Source organism: Loxodonta africana, chromosome 9 (genome assembly GCF_030014295.1).
Source record: "Loxodonta africana isolate mLoxAfr1 chromosome 9, mLoxAfr1.hap2, whole genome shotgun sequence".
Taxonomy (NCBI): Eukaryota; Metazoa; Chordata; class Mammalia; order Proboscidea; family Elephantidae; genus Loxodonta; species Loxodonta africana.
In genome coordinates, this window is record NC_087350.1 from 79,869,523 (window position 1) to 79,887,663 (window position 18,141).

The 18,141-nt window shown below is 38.7% G+C and overlaps 1 protein-coding gene across 1 annotated transcript in view; it reads right to left on the minus strand.

Annotated features, from left to right (window-relative positions):
- Positions 1 to 5,859: 5,859 nt before the first annotated feature.
- DCAF10 (DDB1 and CUL4 associated factor 10) overlaps positions 5,860 to 18,141 on the minus strand; it is a 45,039-nt gene continuing 32,757 nt past the window's right edge. The window contains exon 7 of the mRNA XM_003407849.4: positions 5,860 to 18,011. Within this exon, the coding sequence (XP_003407897.4) occupies positions 17,643 to 18,011 (369 nt within the window). The 3' untranslated portion in view covers positions 5,860 to 17,642. The remainder of the gene's footprint in view (positions 18,012 to 18,141) is intronic.

Here is an 18,141-nt window from a genome sequence, read left to right on the forward strand (position 1 = left end):
GATTCTGACATTTTGGAAACCCAATTTATAATTGTGATATTAAAATAGTAAGTTTGAGATGATAAGAGCTATTAAAAGACATCTGAAGAGTTATTTTAAATTTTAGGTGTTTCTAGTAAGCACACTGGTCCCTTACCTAATAGAGACAAAAGTTTATTCATCAAAGGAATCAGTTTAAAATTTCTCTCCAGGTATATAATACAGCAAAATGACTCACGCACTGATTGAATAAATAGGAACACGTGAGAAACATCCTGGAAAAATGGTTAAATTTTTTTTTTTAAACCCGCCTCTGTAAATATTATATAGTTAAGACTGTTCTCCAGCATTTGACATGGTATAGTTTGATTTCTTATTTCCACATGTTCACCATCCTGGACAACTGCATGTGGCCACCAAAATAAAATCAGGGCTTCAATCGGTAGTTTACTCAAAGTATCTTGGCAGATAGTCCAAAAAAGCGGTTTACCTCTAAATGCAGTATGGCTGGCTAATGAAGTGAACGTTCTTCCAACTGTAAAGGGTAAGGAAACAACAAGCGTTTGCCTGGCGGAAATGAAGCCAGATAGCTTTGCAGCAGCTCTGCTTGTCAGTGATGTGTTGGAAATGGCAGTTTACTTTAGACACCAAGGTGCAGATTTAAGGACTTCTGAAAACAAGAAGCATCCTTTGGCCTGGCTTCTGAAGTGAATGAGGAAGGCAGTGCGGTGCCTAACCCCCTTGTTCATGTGTCTGAGTCCCTGAGTACTCACAGGCAAGGCTGAGTGTCCCAGCGCAGGCACGGGAGTTAGCCCAAGTTTATGCCCTGGCCGGGGGAATGGACTTCCTTGGGCCTTGGGTTCTGTGGGGCTTCCTTTTGTCTTTACACTCCATGCAGGTGATGAAAAATCTAAGTTCTAAAGCACTTCCATGAAATACCAGTGAAGTGAAAATTCTAAGAATGCTTTGGTTTATGCGGTGTCAAATATGTGGCATTGAAAACAATATTTTTACGGGTTTTAACTTATAACAAACGTTTTTGGATTTCCTTTTCACTTTTTGTAGCTTTTGAAGACCAAACTGCAAGTACATTACCAAGGATGGTTTGTGTTGTCTTCTAGACATAAATTTGACGAAAGATTCAACAGAATTTGTGGTAGCCAACTGCTTTGTCTGAATTTTAAAATAAGTTATAATGTGTTCTTAGTAAGTAAGGGATTCTAACAATAGCTTTTACCTTCAGTATAAATTAGTTTAATAATTTTAAAAAGGCAAATATGATTGAATAATTTTACTTGAGAAGCTTTAAAAGTGGCCTTTCTGTTACATACCCAGCACAGATGGCTCGTCAGCGTGGAGCACGTTGGGTTTTGCCTTCTGTACTTCATTATCTGATGCTACTAAAAATATGTTGTAGATTCTGTGTTTCACACACCTAGAGGTGGTATGAGCCCTCAGGACTGCACCACAGAGTAAACACAGCCTCTATATAGTGACATATTTGTCTTACTTTGTGAGTGGTGAGAGTTGATGTTTTTGTCTCAGTAGTCATATTCATCTTATGGTTGGTTGTATAATCACATGCTATATATTATGAATTGTGCAGTAAAGCAGAATAGTGTATATATAGTCATCTTTGGAGACCTGAAATTTCCAAGCTCCGTTACTATGGTAACATTCAGTATAAGGCTGTGCAAACATGAGAGGGAGTCGTGGCAGACAGGATGTATGAAATGGGATCTAGAAGCTTGCTTCACATTAAGTCAATCATGTTGAACTAACCCTTTAGTGTAGTCGAAGTACTGGAGTGTGCAGTGATAAAGTGAAGGCTAGAGGGAGATGACATTTGAAGAAAGGAAAAGTACTCAGTCTTGGTTTGTTTTTCAAATTAATAAAATACTTGTTTCCGCTTGTGCAGATAAATGCGTATCAAAGACGACCAGACATTCTCCCTAAACTTGAGAACTTTTTAGTTTTTAATGCTGTCTTTTTGCTTAATAAATATTTGCTTGCCTAAATGGCTTCCAAATTGTGTGAGGGTCTCTACATATTTCTTAAAGTTCCATTATTAAAAGTGGTTAAGCACACAAAGCTATTTTTGTTTGCTATTTTGAATTTTGTGACTACATGCATTTAAATGAAATCTGTTGAATGTTTCAGAGTTAATATGCTTTTTTGGTAATTCTGTTTGGAATAAAGTTTTTTTTTGTTTTTTAAAGTCCATCCAATTTGGTCTTCTCTTGTGGTTGGGAAGTTTCTCAGTAACACTTTTTTTGTGGCAGGTAAGTTAGTCTCTTCACTGATAAAACACGTCCTTTGCTTACCCATCTTGCTTGATCAACAGCTGTTCCACAGAAGTTAATTTTCCAAATAGCTTAACTGCAAAGCATTTTGTGTTTTAAAGGTTTTTCTCAAATGCAATAAACCCTGCCCTGCTGAGTATAAACTTCTTGGGAAATACAGCTTATGAATAATTTTTGTTGGGTAAAAAAAAAACCCACTGCCGTCAAGTCGATTCCGACTCATAGCCACCCTATAGGACAGAGTAGAACTGCCCCATAGGGTTTCCAAGGAGTGCCTGGCAGATTCGAACTGCCAACCTTTTGGTTAGCAGCCATAGCACTTAACCACTACACCACCAGGCTTTCCTTGTTGGGAAAGGTCATGCTTAAAACCCCCAAGCTAAATGGTCTGAGTTTTTGTTTTTTGAGTTTTCTTATACGTACTTTTGTCTTGGGAGCTCTGGTGGCTCAGTGCTTAAGATAGCTCGGCTGCTAAATGAAAGGTCAGCAGTTTGAATCCTCCAGCTGCTCCCTGGAAACCCTATGGGGCAGTTCTACTCTGTCCTGTAGGGTTGCTGTGAGTAGGAATGGCCTCCACGGCAACAGGCTTGGTTTTTGGCCTTGTCTTAGATGCTCCTATCTGCTGCAGGTAACAGGTTAGGGGCGTGTGATGTTACATCAGCTTACACTGTATTGGTTTACCTGTTATATTTTAAGATGCTCCCTTTTCTCTTGTGATAGTTAAGGTTGCATTATAAGGGACTACTAGGTAACAGAGCAGTTGCCATTTAATGCTTTCTTAAAATTACAATTTAGGATAGCAGTTCAACACTACGAGAAAGTAATATTCTGAACTTTAAAATTAGAATTGATAAAAGGAATGTTCACTCTTGCATATCTTCTGGTGAAATGCCGTTTTGTATGTTGTTTGGTCTGACTCATGGCAACCCCACGTGACCGCAGAGTACATATGGGGGTACATATGGAGAGCTTTTTTCAAGGTGTGACCAAGATGGGGGCCCAGGGGAGCTGTGCACAGCTGCAGAGCGCTCCCAGCTTAATCATTTATCTTCTGAAGGTTCCAACTAGGGAAGTTTTTTTTTGCCAGAGGAGCATGTGTGATTTTGTGGTAGAAATTGACAGTAAAATAGAGTTTATCTACGTGTTAATTCTGGTCTCCCGTCCATATTGCTGTAATTTTTTTTTTTTTTCTTAACTGTCACTCTCTTAAACACCTTCCCTTTCCTCTGCCGTAACGACCAAACACCTTACCGTGGCCTACAAGGCACAGGGCTGCCCAGCCCCTGCTAACCTCTTACTCAGCTCCAGCTAAAAATGCCCTACCCAGTCACTGCACTCTGGCCACAGGGACTTCTTTAATTTTATTGGGCTTGGTATACTCTGTTCTGCCTCCCAGCCTCTGCCCTGAACTGTGGCCTTCGCTGATTGACTCAGGGAACCCTGTCAGAGCTCGCCTCAAACATCACTTCCCCAGAGAAGCTGTCTGAGGGTTAGGTCAGGCTCCTCTGTTACGTGCTCTTAAAATCCTCCATGTTCCTGTTGTTCATAGTGCTTATCTGCTTTAATTATGTTGTGCGTACTTGATGCTTGTTGCCCCCTTTAGACTGCCAGCTCCGTAACGTAGGGATTCTGCTGTAGCTCACACTGTTTCAGAGTCACAACCGCTAGATTTCTGATAAATATTAAGGGGGTGAGGGAACGTGTATATTCAGGATCACAGCGTTTGGAAATATCCTATCTGACCTTCATTCGTTGATGGGTCGTGGAGGTTGAGGAAAAAGTAATTTTTATATTAATTTCAGGACAAGGTACTAAGCTAAACAATTGAGGAGATTGTTCTTTATTCTTTAACTCCAAAACACGGTCTGCTCTCCTTTGCTCTGAAAAATGTCTAGCCAACTTGAGACAAAAAAATGTGTACAAGTCAGAATGTACAGGCACTCCATTTTTCTTATTACTGGCAGTTTCTGGATTGTGAAACTGAACTGAATGAAGTTGACCAAGAAGAAAGTATTCTTTAAAATAATATAGTGTGCCATTGGCTGCTGCTTTCTTGTAGAAGTGCTGGGACGGCAGTGACCTGTTTTAAGGGACACTGCCTCTAGTTGTTCAGCTTTTGTCATCAACAGAAGGTAAGCTTAGTTCAGGTTCTCTTTGGGAACGAGTCATTGTTAAACAGTTATTTGTGGGCAAGGCAATTACTTGCCCCTGATGTAGAGTACCCCACAAAAGGAACAGATTTCTGTTCTAAGGGTCAGCGTATCTATAAAAAAATCTATAGTAATAAGTAATTCCTGATAAATGGGGTTCTCCTTTCCCTTGGGCAAAAAAAAAAAAAAAAAAGAATTTTCCTTCGTCCTCTCATACTTTTCTGGGAAAAGAATGACAAAACAGGAAACTCCAGGTTAACAAGGCTCTTGGGCTTCCCACTCCTCACTTTCCACTAAGTAACAACTAACAATTTTGAAAAGAGCAGTAGGAAAAAGCAGTTTTTTTTATGGAGTACCTTTCATTTGTAATTTGTATGCAAAACATGGAGGTAATAAAGATCTTTTTCTTCTGCAGGGTAATGTAAAAAGTTAGGAGGCAAGGTCCCGAACATGGAGATAAAACAGGTTTTATCTGCCTTGAGAAAGCTAAGGCAAAGTCCAAGATGAGAGGCTTGCCACTGCTGTTCAGAGCTCTTGAGAGCTGCTGCAACTTATGGTCTAAGAACAGAAAAGTATGTCCTTTGTGTTTGGGAGCAACACCAATTGTATTTCAGCTTATGTCAAATCAAGCTAACAGAAGGCAAAATCCCTCATTTATTTTTGTTTAGAAAATTTGTCTTACATCTTACTAGTGCTTTCAAACTGCCCTTTTAGACAAATAATTCTGAGTTCTAAGCTTCTAGGCTTATGGAAAATACAGAGCATTTGCCACCTGAGACAAGTTCTAGAAGAGGCAAATCTGTCTGCAGGGTGGAGATTGCTGGGAAGGGGCATGAGGGAACTTTCGGGGGTGGGGGTGGTAATATTCCGTATCTTAATAGGGGCCTGGGATTAAAAAAAAAAGTTTAGACATTTGTCTAAACTTAAAAATGTACACTTCATATTTATGCACTTCATTGTAAATTTTATATAAAAAAATACTGAACTCTAGTTAGTGACAATGTATACAGAGGGCTTTTTGAAGAATGGGTAGAGATGTCTGCAACTTATCCAAAATGCATCAAAACTTGACACGGATGGATGGATAGAGTATTAGGTAAGTGACAGACAAGCATAGTAAAATATTGGAATCTCGGTAAATGCTGTCCACTGCAAAATTCTTTCAACTTTGCTGTTATGTTTAAACATTTTCATAAAAAAAAAAAAAAAATGCTGGAGACAGTTGAGGATTTATCACAATACTCCATGTCAGCAATATATTGAGAGACTAAAAGTGAAGGTCAGGTGGGCGGGTCTAAGGCTTCTTTGCCATCACTATGGAGACAGTCCCCCCACCGGAAGAGTGGGCAGAGTTTATGATGGGCCTGGTGACAAGACTGAGCCAATGGCAGAGATCCGGCCTGCCAGGCAGATGACACGGGGCCCTCCATTGTGACCCTTGACACCTAGTGGCCACAGGATTTGAGCACGCCCTGCTAGTTAGACTGCCATGAAGTCATCGGACACTTCAGAAGTACTTGCTAGAGGGGAGCACAGAGCTTGTGGCCTAGTAATTCACTGCTCTTTAACCACTAATCACTGATACAGCACCCAGTCCCTCCCTAAGGTCCAGAATATCCCCCACAGATTGTGACAGGGCTTGTAGGTAAAACTAAGGCTGATCTCCTAACCTTCCTTAGACTGTCCCAGAGGTGAGGTCTACCACCCTGAGCGGCAAGGACCACGTTAAGGATCTTGATTTCCCTGCCAATACACTGCAATTTTCAAAAAATGCCAGGAAATCTTTCCTTTAATTACATACATTAAGTATGCAAGAAGTAACTACTTAGGTAATAACTGCTTAAACATAAATACAGTGTATTCAGAATAGGTCTGATACTTTAACTTTTAGAAAGTAATCCTTTGACAATAAAATTTGGATCCTTCATTTTGCCCCCAAACTAACCCTATAGTGAAGGGCTTTTACAAGTTAATGTCAATGCAGCAGTCTAGTGTACTAATGATTTTAACAGCTTTCAATGGAAACAGTTATTTTTTTAATTTTTAAAAGCTTAAAAAGTGTTTTGAGTTGTCTATGCCCTGGTAGAAGTTTCGGTTGGGAACGCAGTATCTTGGATATTTTGTTAGCGACAGCTGCAGCTATTACAGAGTGGATCACACCAGGAGAATTTTTTTATTTTTTTTATTTTTTATTGTGCTTTAGATGAAGGTTTACAGGACAAACTAGCTTCTCATCAAACAGTACACATTGTTTTGTGACACTGGTTATCAACATCATGACATGTCAATCAATACTCTCCCCTTCTCAACCTTGGGTTCCTTGTACCATCTTTTCTGTTACCTCCTGCCTTCTAGTCCTTGCCCCTGGGCTGGTGTGCCTCTTTAGTGTCCTTTTGTTTTATGGGCCTGTCTAATCTTTGGTTGAAGGGTGAACCCCATAGTGACTTCATTACTGAGCTAAAACAGTGTCCAGGGGCCATGCTCTCAGGGTTTCTCCAGTCTCTGTCAGGTCAGTAAGTCTGGTCCTTTTTTGTGAGTTAGAGTTTTGTTCTATATTTTTCTCCAACTCTGTCTGGGACCCTCTATTGTGATTCCTTTCAGAGCAGCTGGTGGTGGTAGCTGGGCACCATCTAGTTATACTGGACTCAATCTGGTGGAGGCCATAGTAGTTGTGGTTCATTAGTCCTTTGGACTAACCTTTCCCTTGTGTATCTAGTTTTCTTCATTCTCCCTTACTCCCAACTGGGTGAGACCAGTGGAGTATCTTAGATGGCCACTCACAAGCTTTTAAGACCCCAGATGCTACTCACCAAAGTAGAATGTAGAACATTTTCTTTATAAACTATGTTACGCCAGTTGAGCTAGGTGTTCCCTGAGACCATGGTCCCCACAGCCCCCAGCCCAGCAATTCAGTCCTTCGGGGAATTTGGATGTGTCTGTGGAGTTCCCATGAGAATTTCTGTATCAGCTCTCCTCTTTTTGAGTAAGAACATACACCACACAGCACCAGATCTGTTCCTGAGAAGGTTAAGATGAGCTTAGCTTAATTAACTGCTCAGTAACCTAAATATCATGTTAGATTAGGGAAACCTTAGCCCTCAGCTGAAGTACCAACCTGGTATTGTACTGAGCCTGGCACAGCCGATGGGACACATTGTTATCCATCCATAATACCAACCTCAGAAAGTTAAGATTTCTGTAAACTGACTTCTTTTTCTACATAGAGATCCATGGGATCTGTAAACCATTACAAATCTAAGCCCAAACTGCAATTATCAGTGGTTCTCAACTGGGTGAGAATTGGTTAGAATACAAATCTGAGGGCCCCCACCCCAGACAACCAAATCAGAAACTCTGGGGCCGGACCCAGTAATTTGTGTTTGAACAAACCGTCCAGGTAATTGATGCATGCCAGAGCTTGGGGACTTTTCTTGTCCTCTGCTGAAGGTAGCATCCTGGAGAAAAATAGTGTGGACAGTCCCAGTGCTTGGGGTGAAAAGAAGACTCAAGACTCCCTAGAGCAGGTGGGGTGCAGTGGGGTGAGGGAATCACCTGAAGCCTTTCCAAGGAATGAAGAGTTACACTCCACGACTGGAATGAAGTCAGAACTGGTAACATGGTATCACAGCAGGTGCTTGTAATGTCCAGGGAGAGAACAATGCAAAGGCTGGTTTTGCCGCAAGAGTACTGGGACATCTTGTTGAGTGTTCCCGGAGGGGTGGGAGAGGCAGGGATGGGAACGTGATTCTAAGACTGCCTAGGACATAAATACAGACATGCCGTCTGTGTCTGCCCACTACACCCAGTGGGAAACATTTCCAGAGCTGATGCATAGTTTCCATATCCCTCTCACTAGGTAACCACTGATGACTCCTCTTAATAGAGCCACACTGACACAGACCAGACAGTCCCTACAATGACCCCAGTATTGTGGAAAGCGTATTTATGAGCATGGGCTTGTCAGCTGAAGCCCCACAGATCAAGAACTTTAAGAACATTCGTAAGTGCTAGCCTTAAGCAGTTTTAATCCTGTTTATCTTTGCCCTTTGATCTGTGTGTCTTTTTTCAGATGCAGCAGCTAACTACACATAATGTTCCAAGAACGTACATACGTATGTGCCATGATTTGAATACCTGTTTCAGATTGATATTCTAAATAGTTACTACTTTTAAGAGCAGCATACATAGCTATAAACCAAAAATAGCTAACCCCTAGTAGAAAAGCCCGGGGGAGAAAGCACTACATGTTAGAGGACAATTCTGAAAACGTTACTGGCCATAAACACAGAAGCAGAGGCTTTTCAACTTTTTCACAATTAGAATTTTACCTAGAGTAAAGCTGAAATACATTTATAGTGTAAACACCGTAACAATCCACAATCACAATATTCTACTCAGTTTGCATGCAGTAAACATTTCTGACAGAACTATTAAAACAGGTTAGGCTAAGAAGTCAGACAGATCTGGGTATGAGTCTAACTGAAACTTACTAGTTATTTAACTTTAGGTAAATTAATCTTTAAGCCTCAATTAATCTGTAAAACAGGAAAAATAACAGTATGTACCTACCTCCTGAGAATGTTTTAAGGATTAAATCATGCCTGTGAAGCACTAAACCTAGTACCCAACACACAGCAGCAAGCAGAATAATGGCCCCCCAAAGCTGTGCATGTGCTAATCCCCAGAACCTATGAATCTGTTACGCTACGTGGCAAGGGAGGGGTTAAAGTTGTAAATGGAACGAGGCTGCTATTTAGCTGACTTGAAAATGGGGAGATTATCCTGGATTATGCAGTGGGCTCAGTGTAATCACAGGAGTCCTTATAAATGAAACAGGGAGGCAGGAGACTATCGAGTCAGAGAGAAAGATTGAAGACGGTATGCTGCTGGCTCGAAGATGGAGGCAAGGAATGCAGGCAGCCTCTACAAGCTGGAAAAGCAAGAAAAGAGATTCTCCCTTTGAGCCCTAGAAGGGGCACAGGCCTGCTAACACATGGATTTTAGCTCAGTGAGACACATTTTGGACTTCTGACCTCAAAACTATAAATTTATGTTTTTAAAGCCACTGAAGTGGTGGTAATTTGTTACAGCAGCAATAGGAAACTAATAAAAACTGTCAATTCATGAGTGTCACCGCGTGTCAAATAGTCATTTTCTTTTAAATTAAAAAAAAAAAATCTATTTTTAAATAGCCCAAAATATATCAGCCGTAGAGATAACTGAAATAGTAACTAGTGCTACTAAACCAGTTCGTCTAAATGATTTCACAAGATAACCTGAATAGAAAAGGATTCACCCTATCTTTCTCTAAAATGACTTACAAAAAAATGAGTGCCCTGGAAACAAGTGTCCATCAACAGAGGAATGGTTCAACAATACGTGGTATATCCACATAATGGCGTATTATCCAGCTATAAAAAGGAAGGATGTTCTAATACACGCTACAATATGGATGGACCTTGAAAGCGTGCCAAGTGAAATAAGCAGACACAAAAGGAAAAATGTACAGTTCCATTCATATGACATATATTGAATATGCACATTCATAGAATGTAGATTAGAGGTTACCATGGGCTAGGGGAGAGGAGATGAGGGAGTTACTGTTTATTGGGTACAGAATTTCTGTTTGGGATGATGAAAAAGTTTTGGAAATAGAGGGTAGTGATGGTTGCACAACATTGTGAATATAATTAATGCCACTGAATTGTATGCTTAAAAATGGTAAACATTATTTACATATATTTTACCATGATAAATATATATATATATATATACACACACACACAGCCATCCCTTGGTATCCATGGGGGATTGGTTCCAGGACCCCTGCAGATATGAAAATCCATGGATGCTCAAGTCCCTTACATAAGATGGCATAGTATTTGCATATAAACTACACACATCCTCCTGTCCACTTTAAATCATTTCTAGATTACTTATAATACCTACTACAATGTAAACACTATGTAACTAGCTGTTATACCGTACTGTTTAGGGGATGATGACAAGACGTGAGGTGAACAGTGCTTAAACAAGCAGTGCTGGAGAGAGACTGAGGGTCTGTGAAACAGTGGGAAACTGGCACAGTACGTGCTGTTCAGCACATGGCAAATTCAAGTGTTGCTTTTTGGAACTTTTTTCCCAAATAGTTTCCATCCACAGTTGGTTAAATCTGTGGATGCGGAACCCGCAGATATGGAGGATGACTGTATACATATATGTGTTTCTACCAACTGTTCCGAAAAATGCATGAACAATCAAATTAATTTTCAAATGTTTCCAGGTTACACCAGCAGTCTGATGGTTAAATAAATTCATAAGAAGAGCAACATGCAAAAAAAGACTGTCCCAAATATGTCTGTCACTTTTCTGGTGAATGAAAGTAGTATGGTAAAGTTAACCATCAATCATATTGCTAAATAAAACAAGAATATGTCACTCTAGGAAACACTGTGAAAAGTAACATATTTTAAGTTCATCTATATGACAACAATCACTGTATACAGCTTGCCAAGCAAAAATTTATCAACTATGCTTCCTATTGATATGATACAGTGTTCACTGAATAATTTATGAAGCTCATAAAACATGATCCATATGGAAATTGTAAATGGCTGGAACACTAAGCAGCATATGTGACTGGATCAGATCTTAGTATATGTGTTTTTAGTGTAAAACGCCAATTCTCTGTTTTAGTGGCCTTCACAAAATGAAATGTTTCAGTGGAAGCACAAGGTGGACCTTGTGCAGGAAGAAAATTTCAGTCTTTTTTTTTAATCTCCTTTAAAAATTTTTTTCTCTGTGTATGTTTTGTAATGCATATAAAAGAGCAGTACGATAGCATATGTATAATTTATATATAATCAAAATTTGGAGTGAACAGTCAAACTCTTTGTCTGAGAGGGATTGCACCATCTAAAGAGTTTATGGAGTGTCAGTAAAAAGAACCACCAAGCCACTGCCTCTGTTAGTCTTATGCTTGATTCTGGTCTAAGATGCACACCTAGAAGTTTAAACAAAAGCTTAAACTAGGACTTAAACCAAGTTTGCGATCAACTTGTTAAACAGGTTAACCACACACAAAAAGTGTGTCAGATGTTTCAAAGTAGTATTTATTTCTTAAAAGCACATTATGAGGTAGACTTGTACCAAAATATTCAGTGCATATATTGATACAAAGGTTTATTAAATCCTTAAAATTTTATGTAGGTTTTTTTATGTACGTAGATAAAACAAATCCACCTACAATTCTACAATCATCCACTTGAAAGACTTGAAATAATTCTGTTGAAAAGGTAAAAAGCCAATTATATTCTTAGGAAGCTCTTCTAATTCTGATGTGAAGAACACTTGATCTGTCAAAAAGTTTGGGGGAGGGAGGTACTTTTAATTTTAGATTTTAAAAATTACTAAATCATTTACTTTGTGGCTAGTTTTCAATGGATGTGAGTTCCTTTACTAGCAGTAGGTAAAAGACACTGTAGCCCTCATTATTCTGTTTCCCTAATGTCAAGATGATTAAACCTACGCAGACCAGCTACATAATTTGTGGGCATAGGACAAAATGAAAATGCAGTTTTAAAAACTTATTAAAATTTTCAAGACAGCTACAGCAGAGTATGAAACCAAGAATGGGGCCTTTCTAAGCAAGATGCCCATGTGACTGCACAGGTTGCATGTCTGTGAAGCCAGCCCTGCATCTGCTTCAATTGCACGTATGAAATACCTCTGAAAACTGAGTCCCTCCGTACTGGATTAGGCATATAGCAGGGATTCAAATGTTGAGTGAAAAATTGTATCTCATTTTTCAGTTCTCCAAATCAACTAAAAATGCTTAACTACCTATGGTCACAAAAAAAAAAAAAAAAAAAAAATCCTACCCTGATGAACACAATCTGTTCATTATAATAATCATGATGGACTCTTCTAGTACTGAACGGTTTGCACATCACATTCTGGCTTCCTGGGAGCCTGAGGCCACATATGGTAACGGTTCATTTGATTCGTTCAACAAATATTTATTGAACAACCACTCTGTGTCAGGTCCTGTAGCACACACTGGAGATACAAGAATAAATAAGACAGTCCTGCCCTCAAGGAGCTTACAGTCTAGCAAAAGAGCTTACAGCAAGCACCTCAGAACCTAGTGACAGAACTTTCTGGGTGTCTAGTATATTATCTGGAATACTCCAAATTTCCTGAAAATGTGAATCTAAAATTTACCAGAAAGCACAGTTTGGAAATGGAAGATACAGTAAAATTTAAAAGAAAATTCAAACGTTTATATTTTAAAGTAAAAACCATGGAATCTGAATAAGGAAGAAACTTAGGAAAGTTGAAAATATTTTAAAGACTTTGGACCAGATTTAAATTTTTCAATTACAAAAATTATTTTATTATCTCTGGATGACATTTTATTTTATGGCGACACTTATACACATAAGGCTATGTATTTCATAAGATGTGTTCCTTAAGGCTTTTGATATAGCCAATATTTCTATAACTAATTCACAACTAAAAGCAGCATAAAGGTAAAAATCTGAGACTTCCTTTTGACAATAATTTCTATTATCATTTGAACGGGAGAAATTCTTAGAACACCATTTAGAATCATCTTTAGATAGAAATTTTGGCACAACAGTATTTTGCCATGAGACTAAACTGTCTTTGTAACAATGTATAATATTTTAATGGCTATTGACAAAGTTTAGTGGTATCTACATACTTGTCTTAAGTCTATCTGGATTTTCTTTTTTTTTCTCTCCTGGATTCTTCCTATCTTTTTTTCAAAGCATGAAAGACCGCTGTGCAAATACAGAGCCTTTCTGTTGCTTTGCTGTACTTTGGTAAATTGCTATTTATTCCTTAACCTAGCAGCATCCTTAGTTTGTAGTATTTTACTTGGTGGCAACTGAAAAACCACCAGCTGAGGGCGCGTCTATTAGCCAGTAGGTTGCTGTGAACTTGTAAGAAAAGTGGTAAGGAACAAAAAGAGCTGTCTCAGACTGCCCCTGCAGCTTGTCCAGCTCTCACTGTGGACTCTGACAGCTTAGTCCTCCCAGGTCCCAGCTCTTTACAGATGAATACAGCACTTTAGAAAGAAGTGGCAGCCTGCTACAAGCAGGCATATGGTAGTATGGCAGGAGACAGAACAAACTACTTAGCAGATATTAGGGGAAAAAAAAAGAAAACCAGCAACCTGGGGCAAATGGTTATACATACCTCAGGGCTGAATCACTTTATAGTAATTGATACGATTAATAATAACACACATCTGTTATAGCCCTTTTCATTTTATGAAGTGTTTTACACACATTAGAGCTCACTGGGTATTTGTAGTACCACGTTATGAATATAGCTTTACCTTTTATCATGCAAAAGTGAACTGTAACTTAGCATGCTGTTTAAGAAGGCAGGGAAGTTAAGTATACTAACATATCTGAAAGACTTCCATCAAAAATAATTACAAGTTTTAAATTTTGGCACTTAGAGATATGCATTAGTTATCAAAAAATTCATATATATGGTTTCTTTCATGACCAGCGCAGGGTGTTGTTGAATAAATTTTCACAGCACCCAATAACTGCTGGTCATTAAATGGGGATGATTGTCAGCAGTAAGTTATCGGACTACTCCTCATGTTAAACACAAGCTTAAAAGATACTTACAGATGCCAATACCACATATGATGCCTCATACAGGAAACACTAAGATTCTAAAGGGTTCTCAGAGTGTTTTCCCTATATTGCACTTTCTAGAGAACAAAGCTTTAGCAATGATACAATATGATCTTGGTTCTAGAGTGAAACATGCCCTGACATAGGAGTGGGAAGATGTGGTTTACCTTTCCTTGTTTTCTTAAAATTTTTGGTATAACCTCTTCTCAGGGATGTAACAAGGAGAAATGACAAAATATACATGTGCTTATGTGCTTTTGGGGTTCTGGGGAAAAAGACCACCACATTTTTAAGACTAAAATAGAGGTCTCTTCTGCTTTAGCCACTTCATTTTTACAGTTGAAAATAAGGAACTACTGTATATTTGATCTTCCTAACTTATTCAACATAGCACTGCCATAAATACACTGTTCTGCAGAAAGCTTTTAAAAATAGAACAATTTGCAATAAAAAGTCTGTTATATTTACCCATTATCATGAATAAAAATGGCTGAATAAAATTTAGAGTAAAAAACACCAGATTAGACTTTATACTCTAAGTAAAATAGGACCTTGAAATGGTAAGATGTTATTTCCTTCAATAGTATAGTATTCGTGATGCCCTTTAATTTCTTGATTAATATCCCTTGATAACTTTTTGATCATGAACACTCCTCAAGGAGGAAAAAGGTTAATGTTTTGCTGAGTTTGCTGGCAGTTAATTTTTACTTCTCATCTTTGTGACATTTATACAAGACTATTTATCCTCCATTTTTCTTCTATGCCTTACAGCTACTTATCCTGCTTGAGGTTTTTTAGTTAGGAGTGGACTGTATGTATGCATGCCTTGCAGTTTATGGTATTAATTCTCATGGAAATTGTCAATCTTGTAAACGTTCTTTTATACGGTGCAGAAGGTAAGCCAGCTTTGTAATAAAGAACTTACAGAGGACTGCTAACAAACAAAAGGCCAATTTACCATTCTTTTCAAACCAAAGGGCAAAATGATAGAGTACAAGCTTTGGACTCAAACAGACCTGGGTCAAATCCCACTGCTGCCACCTCTGTGACTAGGGTGAGGCACTTAACCTTTCTGACCCTTTATGCCCTCCAAAGTTAATTGAGGCTCATTCCACCTACCTACAATTGTAAAGTTTTGTGAAGGTTGGTAGTAAGGTATGTACAGTATTTGACACGTGATAGGTACTCTCTAGAGTTTACAGAATTATTGGGTGAGTTTAGAGTTGGGCAACATGTGGGTCCAGTATCTAATACGGAACTCTTTCCAAAGGGGATGAAATTTATAGAACCTTCTTTTAAATATCAATACAGTGACTATATTTAGTAGCTTGTTTTTAATGATAACATTGAGTGTTTTTTCCTCTAAAATTTTCTTTTAAATATGTGTTTTTAAAAAGTTTATTGCAAACTTATGTTTTCATTGTGCTTTGTGGTAATTTTTTTCTTGACTGAAAAATTTCCAGTTTTTTTTAAACATCAGTGGTAAAATGATGTAATTTTAAAAATTGTCCTAGAGCCAATATTATTGGTCAAGTGAGATCTGACTTATACACATGTGTGTGAATGGCTGTTCACTCAATAGGTCCTACAAAGAAATGCCATCTTTATTCATGTATTGGGGTTCCTTAAAAATTTCTATAGGATTTACAATACTTTGCTTCTTATGGCTGAAATTCGCAGCACCTAGTCCTATGCTTCTCCTTTTTCAATCTACTAGCCAGTTTAAAAGTATTCACAATAATATAACTTAAAAAAACCCAAAAAAACTTAAAGACAGAATAAACTGTTCCTAGGTCATTAACAGCCAGTAGAAACTGCCCTGAGCAAGGAATTAGGAGACCTGAAATGTAGTCCTGGCTCTGATACTAACTTTGCAGGGTGACCTTGGGCAAGACACTTAACTTCTCTCATTTGTCAAATAATGGGATTGATTCCATTTTAAGTTATTTTCTACCTCTAAAATTGCTGTCATGTACTTAAAAAAAAAAATCAAAATACCTTCTGGGAGTTGTGTTAAGCACCAAATGGATACAGAAGTATATTTACTGCCTTAAGGTAGTGTTTTTTAAACTGCGATCCAGGGACTACCTGAAGAAAGATTAGTTGGGGCTCCTGTTAAAAATACAGATTTCTGTCATCTCCCTGGTTGAATCAGAATCTCCTACGGTGGGGGCCAGGTTTCTGCATTTTTCACAAGTTCCTCAATGACTATTGTGCACCCTAATGGTTGAGAATCACTTGGCTTAAGAGAGTGTGATTTAAGTGAGAAAGGCTAGAGCATGGCTGAAATTTACTCCAGCCAATGGCAAATCCCTTCTAAACACAATGCCATTCAATGTGGAGGGGACTGAGGAAAGCGGGTTACATGAGCAGAGCAATTGGCCTCATGCTTGACCCCTGCTTGATGCTTTTTACTTGCTGTGTTCCACAGTGACACACAAAAAAAGGTCTTCATATCAGCGCAGTCTTGGCATCCACAGTCATTGTCTACCAGAGTTACGACATCAGCTTGAAAAGAGGACCGCAGTTCTCCCTTCACTAACATAGATGAGTTTGTGCCACCTGGCTCAGCGAAGAACAGTAAAACACCACCTCTTTACTCTTGACTCCGCTTTGACCCCAACAGTATAACATGTCATTCTCTGTGATTTAAATAATCTGGCAGAGAAAATACAGAAAATCTGTCACATTGCTCTCATCACTCTGTGACCAGATATTGTACTAACCAATAAGAAAATCCTCTTCTGTACAACAGAAATGACCAATGTACACTCCTTCCTCTCCTTTCCTTTCTAATTCTGTTGATAAAAACAAAATACCAGGTAAGGACAGATAATAGAGATTTTAACCTCATACAAGTAAAGCAGGTTACAAAAAGATGCGGCAATCTGTTTTCTAGAACTTCACAGCAAACAAAATCTCTTTTGCTGTGAAAAATTTGTATAATTTTAACAGGAAACTTAAAAGATACTTTGTTGCAAGACTAACAGTCATGAGAATAACACAATTAACTGTGCTCATTGTAGAGAAATATAGTAACTTTAAAAGGCCAAGTGTATTGATACATGAAGATGAAATTGTTTCAACGACCAATATGCCAACATCAAACTTCCAGGTTTTATTCACTGCTGGTGTCACAGGTTTCTCCTATCCCATCCCAAATTCCTGCCAAATGCCCACAAAATTCACATTAAAAAAAATAATAATAATAATAAAAAGAGGGAGAAAGAAAGGAGGAAACTTGACAAGAGCTACCATGCAAATTATCCAGAGGAACCAGAGTTCAGTGGCACAGGGTCAGCAGGAGCAGAGGAATGCTGAAAAAGATGATGCTGCATAGAGTCTGAAACTTGGACATGCCCGTATGATGCTGGACGCCCAAGTACTCAGGTCACAGGTGTGTTAATGGACCCATGAGAACCAGGATCTTGACCCAAACTTACAAGATCTTCTAAAAAGACAATACTTCACCTAAATTGAAGTAATTTATGAGTCAAACACCAGAAGAGTTCCTTATTTGATGTACGTTGTGCCTAAAACTTTGGCTGATACAAAGAAACCCGCCCACTAAGGCACCCTGAGGCGATCTGACAATGTGTAGGAGAGAACTTTGTTGTCAGTACCACGTCATTATGAGAGTACAAAGAACGAATCACTCGAAGGGGACTGGCTTCTTTGGGCAAACAGTCAACAAGTTCACTGCATTGTTTGTCAAATCCCAACAAGCGGATTCCGTAGCCATGTGGGGAAGAAATCATTCGCCCATCAGGGCTGAAGCAAAGTTCTTTGATATAACCCCTGCCTACATTGGCTTCTTCAATGTAATGAGTCAGTCGTAGTGAACAGCGAGGTGAGACAGGTCGCACGGGAGTGCCTTCTTGGAATTCATAGACACAAGTCCACTAGGGGAAAAGAAGGGTAACAAAAAGTTATAGAGCCCCAGAGAGTATTACAGGTATTCCTTACTTTTAAAAGGCTCAACCGAATGCCAAAGTTACAGAATTGTTGCAAGAAATCATCCAGATGAATGCT